The 10,116-nt window shown below is 37.1% G+C and overlaps 1 protein-coding gene across 1 annotated transcript in view; it reads right to left on the bottom strand.

Annotated features, from left to right (window-relative positions):
- Positions 1-66: 66 nt before the first annotated feature.
- Positions 67-10,116, bottom strand: part of ZDHHC17 (zDHHC palmitoyltransferase 17) — a 48,244-nt gene continuing 38,194 nt past the window's right edge. Inside the window, exons 12-17 of the mRNA XM_035126738.3 lie at positions 9,958-10,020; positions 8,340-8,433; positions 7,375-7,458; positions 6,999-7,156; positions 5,136-5,230; positions 67-3,102 (exon numbers count right to left, since the gene is read on the bottom strand). Of these exons, the coding sequence (XP_034982629.3) occupies positions 2,964-3,102; positions 5,136-5,230; positions 6,999-7,156; positions 7,375-7,458; positions 8,340-8,433; positions 9,958-10,020 (633 nt within the window). The 3' untranslated portion in view covers positions 67-2,963. The remainder of the gene's footprint in view (positions 3,103-5,135; positions 5,231-6,998; positions 7,157-7,374; positions 7,459-8,339; positions 8,434-9,957; positions 10,021-10,116) is intronic.

Genomic DNA, 10,116 nt, shown 5'->3' with positions numbered 1-10,116 from the left:
GTGTTTTGGGCAGGAGAACAGTGAGAACAAGAAACACTTGCTGAAGTAAAGACAAATGCTAGCATCTAGGAGACAAGTATTTATTTGATTAATAACTTACAAAAAAATGACAATTTTAATTTATGTAAGGAGTGCTATTTTTATTAAACATTTTACAGATTTTGTTCACCATGTAATACATCAACATTTTGACAGTAGTAAAATAATGCTTGGCACAGTTATAAATAAGGTAAATTAAAAAAATAATGATGCTCTTATGCATATTACCTGTTAAAAAAAACTTAGAGCATTGAGAAATTTAAAACCTGCAAAAAGAAAATAGCTTATCTAGGGCAGAAACAAATTTTTCATGTGCTTGTTCTGAATAGATCAATGAATATCTGGTATATTTGGATTGCTTTCATGCAGCCCTCTAGAATGATGTGGTCTGCTGCAATAAATAACAGAGTTCTTGGTAGAAAAAATGCTGCATAGATACTCCCCACCCCCAATCTGCCAGATTTCAGAAAATACCCCTCCTTTTTTCAGACTACTAGAATTATTCTAGCTGCCTCAGATGTAGAACTTTCGTCTGGGCAATTCTAAGTCTATTATATTTTCTTTTTGCCAATTTTGCAGCATACAGTTAAGCAAAATTTACACCAAGTATTTTGGCTCAACTGAAGTAGGATTTATTTTCACTATCAAGGACACAATTATTTGTACAAGGAATCCATATGGTGCACATTACTGTAACTTGCAAAAGAAATATAGATGTATGTTACACAGATTTTTCTGGAGCTATGAAATATATTTAGCAAATAGATTACGGAGGGCTTTCAACATCAAATGAGATTCTGCAGAGCTATACTTTCTCCAAAAGGGAGTCAACTCCATGTAATGTAAAATAAGAAATAGATGGCTCTGCTCAAACATGTTCAGCTTGAAACTAGTTTACAAGTAGTGTTGTAAGAATAATATATTCTTATTATAGTTCTAAGTTGTATCTGACAAAATGGCACAGGCCTCTTGTACCCAACTTCATTCTCTTTCCCTAAAAAATAGTGTGTCAAAGACCAAGTTGAATTTTTCCAGTATTAAACATTCAAGTACACTAATGTTGCACTTCTGTAAATCTTGATATCTGGTACTTGCAAACTATGCACACCTGGTGATCAAAGAAACAGCTAGAGGGAAAATGCCTACTTGAAAATACTGAACATCGACTATTTACAGTTTCACTGCTCCTCTTACTAAGGCAAGGGGCGGGAATACCACTAGATTGCTTTAATACCTGTAATCTGCATATTACAGGAAATGCTAGTTTTGCCAAGCATCAAACATGCAGTGAAGTTGCAGGGTACAGTGCCTATGAACAGCAATATTGATCATTACTAACAAGCCCATTAGATATCTTCCTACATTTTTGGTTGGATAAAATGAAATGAGCAGCTTTTAAATATACTAACACACACACGCGCACACACACTCACAAAGAGAAAACTATTTGATAAATTATGTATATACAGATAAAACATTCTTTACACTGGTCTCAATCAACTGTATTAAGGTCCCCTCCCCAAATCCCCCTCACAGGATTCTCGAACCACTATGTTGCTACAGCACTTAAAAAGAGAACTTAACAGATTTTTCAAGCCTCTCTGTAAACAATAGTTAAGGAAGCAGTGAATAATTCACAAGGAATATATAAAAATGCTGTAACATAAAATCAGTGCATCACATTCAACAACATAAAACTCTTCTGGAATGCAACTCCATACCACTCCTTACCTTTCAAATATATCTGGTTCTGGTAACTTTGAGACAAACAAAAGTTAAGGGTGTTTTCCCACTTGCCATTACCATATTCTTCAAGAAGCCATGTAATGCTTTTTCCCCACTTAAATCTGCTACAAAGGAATTATAACTTTCTTTAGCTTGAATTCCATCATTTTATGTAAAGCAAAAGAGTTAATCAGTTTTTACTTCTCCAGCAGCCACATTCAATTTAACTGCAGTCATATCCTTCCCTGCCCCCCTATTACTGAGAGTTGGCCCTTTCACTCTTTGGTTCCACCTACATGGCTTCACACATCTTCCAATGCTCCAATGACTGTAGACTACAACATGCAGAACTGTACCTACTACTTAGGTACCAGCATTTCACTGACTGCATATATTATACGTTTTTATTTAGTTTTTGCAGATTATTATGTGGTCTAATTTTCAAAAGTCGTATCATGCACCTAAGTAGGGCTTTATACTGGACAAGAGAGATGTAATTTTGTGCAACTTCACCCACCCTCCCCAAATATACATCTTCACACAAGGCTTATTACGAGTAATTCAATATATCAGAAACAAGACAGCTTTAACAGCCAACAGCCATTACATTTACGTAACAGTTTTGTGACCTGCATCCTGCTTCCAACAACTTCACGCTTTATGGTGGATTCCCAATAAGACCACATGATTCTTCGGAGTACTGAATGCACATTTTCAATGCACATAATACTATAGCAAATCTGTACAAAAATTCCATTACAGGAAATATAATACATTGATCTCAAAGTCTGGCTGCTTTGTAAGATTTGACTTTAATTCCAATGAAATTGTTCAAATTATGAAATAAATATTTAATGTTCAGCACAGCATGACTTTAGTATGTTTGTATTTTAACAATCTCATGCTCCATTGTGAAAGCAGTTAAAAGGAAATAAAATGGCGTGAATATGTCTTTGTGAATCATTCCCACGGTAAGGACAGTTAAAATCCCTTTCTCATCTTCCTCCTCGTTGTCAGGATTGGCAGTTTATTCTGTCCTTTGATTACATCTGTTAATAAAACTGATGTAGAGAAGGTACCATTAGATTCACTGTTAGCTCTATTCATAGCATGCTACTGTTCAAGGGATGTGGATTTGAGAGAAACAAATTTTCAGGCACCACTCAGATACGATATGCTCACAGGTTTGGAGGTGGGTGTTACACTAGCTGGTAGCCACTTCCAGATGTTTGGTCATATTCTATTGTATACTGCCTTGTCCAGTCCACAATAACAGGACGAATAAGACCGCAGCATCTGAATTCAAAGAAGTCTATAATGTTTCTTATGCATCCATGGCTAAAAAATACAAACAAAAACGGTTACATAAATATAAGTTAGTCCAGCAAGTGCAACGATGTTAGTTAACATTAAGGAGGACTCCCCCCCCCTCAATACATATAACTGCATAGCTGCCAAGTTATCCCCTTTTTTAAGGGATTTCCCCTTATGCTGAATAGGCTTCCTCATGAGAAAAGGGAAAACTTGGCAGCTATGGAACTGTGGTTGTTGATACTTACCAGAAACATTCACTGCTACCGAGGAGTAAAAAGCGTCAGCTATCAACCAAGAAGCCACACAGGGTTCTAAACCAGGCATCCCCAAACTGCGGCCCTCCAGATGTTTTGGCCTACAACTCTCATGATCCCTAGCTAAGAGGACCAGTGGTCAGGGATGATGGGAATTGTAGTCCAAAACATCTGGAGGGCTGAAGTTTGGGGATGCCTGTTCTAAACTCTCAATAGGAAGCTTTAGGGAAGCTATGATTTCTTGGCTTCAGTTTATCTACCCCCTTTATAATGGGGATAATACTTCTGACCTGGTGTACTGGGTTTTGGGAAGAACTGATTACATAGCACATGTGAGAAATTACAAATACCCAGTTTAATTGGCTAGAACTGAGTGAATTCATGGTTGTGATGGAGCACAATTCACATATCTAAGGGTGGTTGCACAGTCTGGCTACTCCCACAAGTGAGGGTATGATCATTATTTCATCAGATATTCTATATCTCTGGATGCTGCTTTCAACAGCTCTGGATATGGTCATGTTCCCCCTAAAACAGCTTTCCAAACTTTTTATGTTGGTGACACTCTTTTTAGACATGCATTATTTTGTGGCACAGTAATTCAGTTTTATTAGCAAACTGGAGGTTAAACTAATCCATTTCCCCCAGGAGGAGCGTAGGGTGTGTTTGCATGGCACACCTACACACTAATGTGTCGCAACACATGGTTTGGAAAGCTCTGCCCTAAAAGTTCAGGTCTGTGGTTTGCGGGTTCTCAAGGATCAATTACTATTGCCAGAGACAAAAGTGGTCTCAATGGCTTGAGTGTCTTTATAGCTTTGTCTGATGGCCCACTCCTTATCCTTCTCTGAATATGGATAATCTGGCTTCAGTGGCTTCCTCCTTGGTAACCTCATTTAGACAACTACTGGAAAACTTATATGTAGGGCTACCTTTGAAGACAGTCTAGAAACTGCAGCCTGTGCAACCAGACTGCTGATTAGATTTTTACTTTTTGATGTTATTAGATTGCTGCTGTTTGATCATACTATTGGTGCCCTTAATTCCAAAGGAAGAAAGATACACAAGAGGAAGAATAAGGCAGGGCGAATGGGACAAAGAGGTTTGGGGAAAGAAAAAAATGTAGGAGTCTTTGTCAATTATTAATGGGATCGTAGAGAAGAGAAAACGGGACCAAATTAGGGAAAGAGAAAGCAGATGTCTGTGTACTCTGAAGTATTTTTTTCTAAGGAATACTCTTTCATTCATGATAATGTTTATTTTTAAAGTTACTAGGTAGCTAGGATTTTTTGTGCATGTCAGTACTAATGGCGCAATTGCTTCCAAGAGAATCCAAGTATGTTAACAATATGAAATGGTAAATATTTGCATATGCATGCATATGCATGAAGGAGAGAGAAAATGAACTGTATACTTTTTAGTTTTAGGATTTTGTTTTGTTTTGAATTTGAGGGTGCTAAAAAGAAATGTGTTTCTGCTCATGTTCCAGTTATTTGTTTAAGAAGTTGTAGTCCAGATTTCAATTTGTATAAAATTCCCAGAGCAAGTAACTATACAACAAAAAAATACTTCAATACCCTTCAAACCGTTTCCCCAATCAAGATCACACCCCTAACTCAGCTGCTTTCCTGGGAACATGAGGAAAGAGATTCACATCTTCTGTGGCTACCTTTTAGGGAAGGGGGGAAACAACCCAGCACACAGAATCCGTTCACATGTACCATTTAAGCTTTCCCTCACTTGTGAATACCACCCGTATGTTTGTATAAACACATTTCCAGGTTTCTTTATCTATGTACTTACTTAAATGGGCTTTCGATAGATGTTGTTGTAACTTTAAAGTGCTTATATCGTCTTGCATTCATCCTTTCATTTGTAGTAATACCTAAACAAGAGATCTGGGAGAAATGGAGGAGGGGAAGTATTCAGAATCTTTGAAGATGTAGTATATAAACCCACTAAAGGAGGCATGGGGAGCTTCTAGCCCATAAGTCTTATTAGGCCTGGCACAGGTCCCAATTTGGTCCACAAAGTGGTTCCACCATATCCATCTGCCCACATCTGATATCATATACACATTAGGTGTGCGGCAGGTAGAGATGCAGCTGCCAATGTACAATAGGGAGCCTTAAAGTACTTTCCCAAATGCTAATTAGCAAGGGAGACTTACTATCACCACCAATCGACTGTCTACTGGGATCAGCAGGCCTGCTGGGATACATTGTGCTATGCAGCTTCCCATGGGGTACTCCACAGCACAGCAAACCGCCTGTTGAACTCAATAGTGCAGTGAATCCAAATGGCCTTGAAGTGAGAACCTATCAGCTGATGGGTAGTGACTTAAAGCCCACTGGAATAAGATGCACTATTAAAACACCTATAGGGAAATCTATAGCATAGGCAATCCCTGCAGAAAGTGGAGGTTGAAGCCAGAACTGATCTGCTGTAACTTCAAGACCACCTTTGACAGCTTAGTACAAAGATGAAACAAGTTATAGCTAAATGGAACACTTTTTCTGTATTGCATGCTAATAGAGTTTGGTGTTAATGCACAAAAAACCTCTTTGATACACTGGATGTATACTGATGGTTGCTCTGAACCATGATGAACTTAATAATAACTGTGAGTTAACAGGTTCAATGATTTATTTTCAAAAACAGTCAAGCAGTAACTTCGGGCCTGCTAAAGAGAAAGTTTACCATATGATTAGACTCTGTCCATGTTAACATTTTCCTATTCCTACCTGACAAAACATTGTTAGTATTATGTATTACTTTGCCTATTATTTTGAGACACTGACACAAATAGGCTGTGCTTGGATTATCATAGTACATCTTAATAATCCAAGATAAGATCTTAGCTCCTCCATTTCCGCAAGTGAGGAAACATGCCAGGAAGTCCCAGTTAACAATAGTTTCTTTTTGTGTCTTAATTGCTGACCCTCATTATCTAAGCAAACCCTCACCCCCAAACACGAATGGATAATTGGAGCAATTTCTTTAGTGAGACTTTGCATGTTCTGAACTTGCCTGGGTAAAGTCTTTATTGACTGTGTAAAAACAGTCAATTGCATTTCAGTGGTGCAAATTCCTTGCCAGCAGAACAGCTGCATCCAATATGTACTTGACGCCAAGTCTTTTCTATTCTCCTGTGTGTTTCTGTCACTCATGATCATTTATGATAAAAGATACATGAAAACCGAAACTAGCCACTTATTTTTTCAACATTTTTGTATACCAAACCCAACCAAGTTCCATATTGCTGGCAATCAAACCTGGTAGCACCCAAAGGCTTGGGAAATAAGTGCATTGCAAGTTTGATGCTTTGCATTGGAGAAACAGCCAAGGACTTCAATACGCATTCAGATCCTCACATATGCAATGGAATTAACCCCCAGATTCTCAAGAAGGGTTCTGTCAACAGAATGAGGAGGTAAGCAATCTTCAGTGATTTCCCATCTCCTCTGCAGCCCTCCCTCAACCCCAAATCTGCTCTGGAGAATCTCCCATCCCTCTGAAGCAGATTTAGGAGGCTGGGTGCAAGGGGAAGGGTGGGGAAATTAAAGTTCTCTTGTCCCTATTCAACTGGCCTTACTGCTTTACTGTCAGTGAGCAACACTGTTGAATGCAACCCTGCTTGTTTGCATATTAAGTGCTTTCTCCTACCTGATACATCTGACACATTAGCAGCACAGCCACCCACATGAAGTGAAACACGCTATTCAAAAACATCCAGAACATCCAAGGTGAACAGGTGGCTATTTGTGTAATATATGTCCAAAATCCATCTGCTGTGTAAGTAGTGTGACAGTGGATTCCCCAGTCTGGAATTAAAAAATACATATCATTGCATTAGAAAATGTTCCTGAACATGAGCCTGCGGAATACAGGGCCTGTTGCATGGGGAACATTTCCAAAAGCATTTTTATAAGAAAAGAAAAACCCTACCAGGCAACAATCAAGGTACACAGAACATGCAGGTTGCAGGCACAGTAGGACTTAAACTAGGCATTAAGAAAATGGTTCAGGAAACAATACTCACAAGAGATACATCCATAAATCATCCAGCAAATCATGAATAGTAAAAAGAATAGATAGCCCATGAAATAACGATGGTTGCCAGCTCCTGAGAAGAAAAAATGGAAGTAAATGTATTTGTTTTTAATGCCGTTTTAACAAGAGACCAGAAAGGGTGCTTCTAGTAATACAGAATATATAAAGCATAGCTTTCCCTGCCACAAGATTAGAAGAGTCTTATTTCAGCACGGCAATGCAGTTCATCACATGCTTTGCAAATAAAGCACAAGCTCCCCTGGGGAAAGAATTAGGAAATATTCAAGAAGTAAATGAATAAGTGAGCATAAATATGCAATATGCAAATATACAATATAAAGCTGACCTTCAGCCCAGTAACCTTTTCTCCTCCAAAATAAAACTATTTCATATGTTTATGAATACTAATATTACCCTGAAATTTATTTATTTGAATATTTATAAACCACAAACTCAAAAAAATGAAAGTGGTACACAATAAAACCATTAATGCATCATAAAACTGTAAAAGAAAAAAAGAGCAACAAATCAGGTCTCTAAAAATGCTCAGGCATTCTGTTGAGATGAATCCAGTTGGAAGTGCCTCAAATGCAAAGCTTAAACACCCTGACTTAGCTTCAAAACTAAGTTTTTACCATACTTGCTTCAAGATCACCTACCAAACATTCACATGAAAAATCTGTGTCCCCACAAAAAAACCAAACCCTGCTCTCTGCTGTATTCATTTGCTATACTGCTTTAGCTCCCAGTGACGAAGACCGTTGGAGGTCAAGAGGCTGGGCTGAGCTTGCTTATGCTTCTAAACTATACAATAAAAATGTTTGGCATCTTCTTGGTCTGATAGCAGTGGTGAATACATGAATACATACTAAATGCACATATGCTAAATGCACATACTATTTGAGAATGAAAGCTGAACGCGATGGAAATTTTCTCTTCCTTATCAGTACTTACCTACACAGTTACCAACCCAGGGGCAGTGATGATCAAACTTGGCTATACATCGATTGCACACACCACAGTGTTTGGACCTCACCGGTTTCCGTATCTGCTCAACAGATTTTTATATGCATACAATGTAACACACTTTTCATATTATCAATCTTTAATATGAATTTTGAACACAATGTTGCTATTGTTGTTGCTTCTATTACTCATGCATGTCATGATACCAAGAACTGAAGAATGTAACCACGTGGAGCCTGTAGTACTAGCTTCACCTAGCAAAAACATACCTCCCTTACTTTAACTTTCCTCTAAACGGAAGCTTTGTATTTGTCACAAACACCCACTAGACAAGTCTTATATACTATAGACAAGTCTTACAGCATTTGCAATCGCCAATCTCAATTAAATTGAAACACAAGAAAATCCTCCTTTCCATTGCGAAACAGAATTTCCCACAGTTGTTTACTGCCGACACTGAAACTCTGAATTAGAGATCAAACAAACTGATGACGATACTGATGGAAAAGCTTGCAGAGTTTACAAAAGATTAAGTATTTTGGTGATTTTTATCGTCTGCAGTTAGATCAGTTACTTATGGGTGGATGCATAAATAATTTATATTCCATATAGAAAAAACTGAGCACAACACTGTTGTAATGCTGTAGGTGAAAACATTTCATCAAAACAAATGTCAGCACACAAAAGACATTTTATCTTGAGAATGACACCTACAACATTTAACATTTGCATTTTTAAAAATAGTGTATCTATCAAGGAATAAACACATTTGTATGAAATACAAAATACTCAGATCTGTGAAGACTATCTTATCAATGTCCCAAAGTAAGAGAAAATTTATCTTTCACCATATCTCAAGTTCTTAAAAGATTTTCATACAGAGCAACAAGTTTTTAAATACCATTATAGTATCAAATAATTTATGCAACATGATATATGGTATTTACCATAGTTTTAAAGGTTTTATTAAAGAGTCCAGAGTTGCATGAATTTAGATTCTGGATAGGAATATAAATGTATCATAACAATCTCACAATTCCTGTATATGTTGAGAACATTATTATATAAAGCACATTCTGCTTACTTCATTACAGATGTTTTAGATAAGGCAAAACTTTTACTCAAGTGACAGTTGATGATAACTAATGTTGATATTTACTTTATACACATCACAAACTGAACTAAATTTCCTACAAAATATCCAATATAAGATGTGTGTGTATCTAAAATAGCACTGTAAATTTAATCTAAAGTTGTTAATGGAAGTATTTCCATGGTTTTGCTCTACACACGGAGATCTATGCACTTTTTGATTTAGTCACAATCTGAAGTAGTCCTATTCTCTCTCCTATTTTTAGGATTCTAATCTAGGGTTGTCATTAAGATACATGGGAACAACAAGAACCATAAGAATTACTAGGAACTCTTGTATTGCTCCTGCTAAATACTTGCCCAAATGCCCAAATGCTGGCTTAGTATTTTAGTTGGCAGAGGCTAACTTATACCCTGTATGAATATCACAAGGTCAAGGAATACACTCTTTTTCTAAACAGACATGATGTTAAAATTGGTAATTTAATTACATGTAAGCAAAAAAGCATACTACCAAACAGGTACTGCAGAATATACTGAGGTCCAGACTTCCTGTCTCTGCAAGTTCCACTATTGTCTGCAGAAAAGCAAAAATAAGAATATTTAATCATTTAAGAACCATATTCATACATGCTTCATAAGTCGACTCTAGTCAACAAACTTATGTCATAAA

The sequence above is a fragment of the Zootoca vivipara genome, chromosome 9 (genome assembly GCF_965207765.1).
Source record: "Zootoca vivipara chromosome 9, rZooViv2.hap1.1, whole genome shotgun sequence".
In the NCBI taxonomy this organism is placed as follows: Eukaryota; Metazoa; Chordata; class Lepidosauria; order Squamata; family Lacertidae; genus Zootoca; species Zootoca vivipara.
Note: the sequence above shows the minus strand (reverse complement) of the source record. Positions and strands in the feature narration are given on the sequence as shown.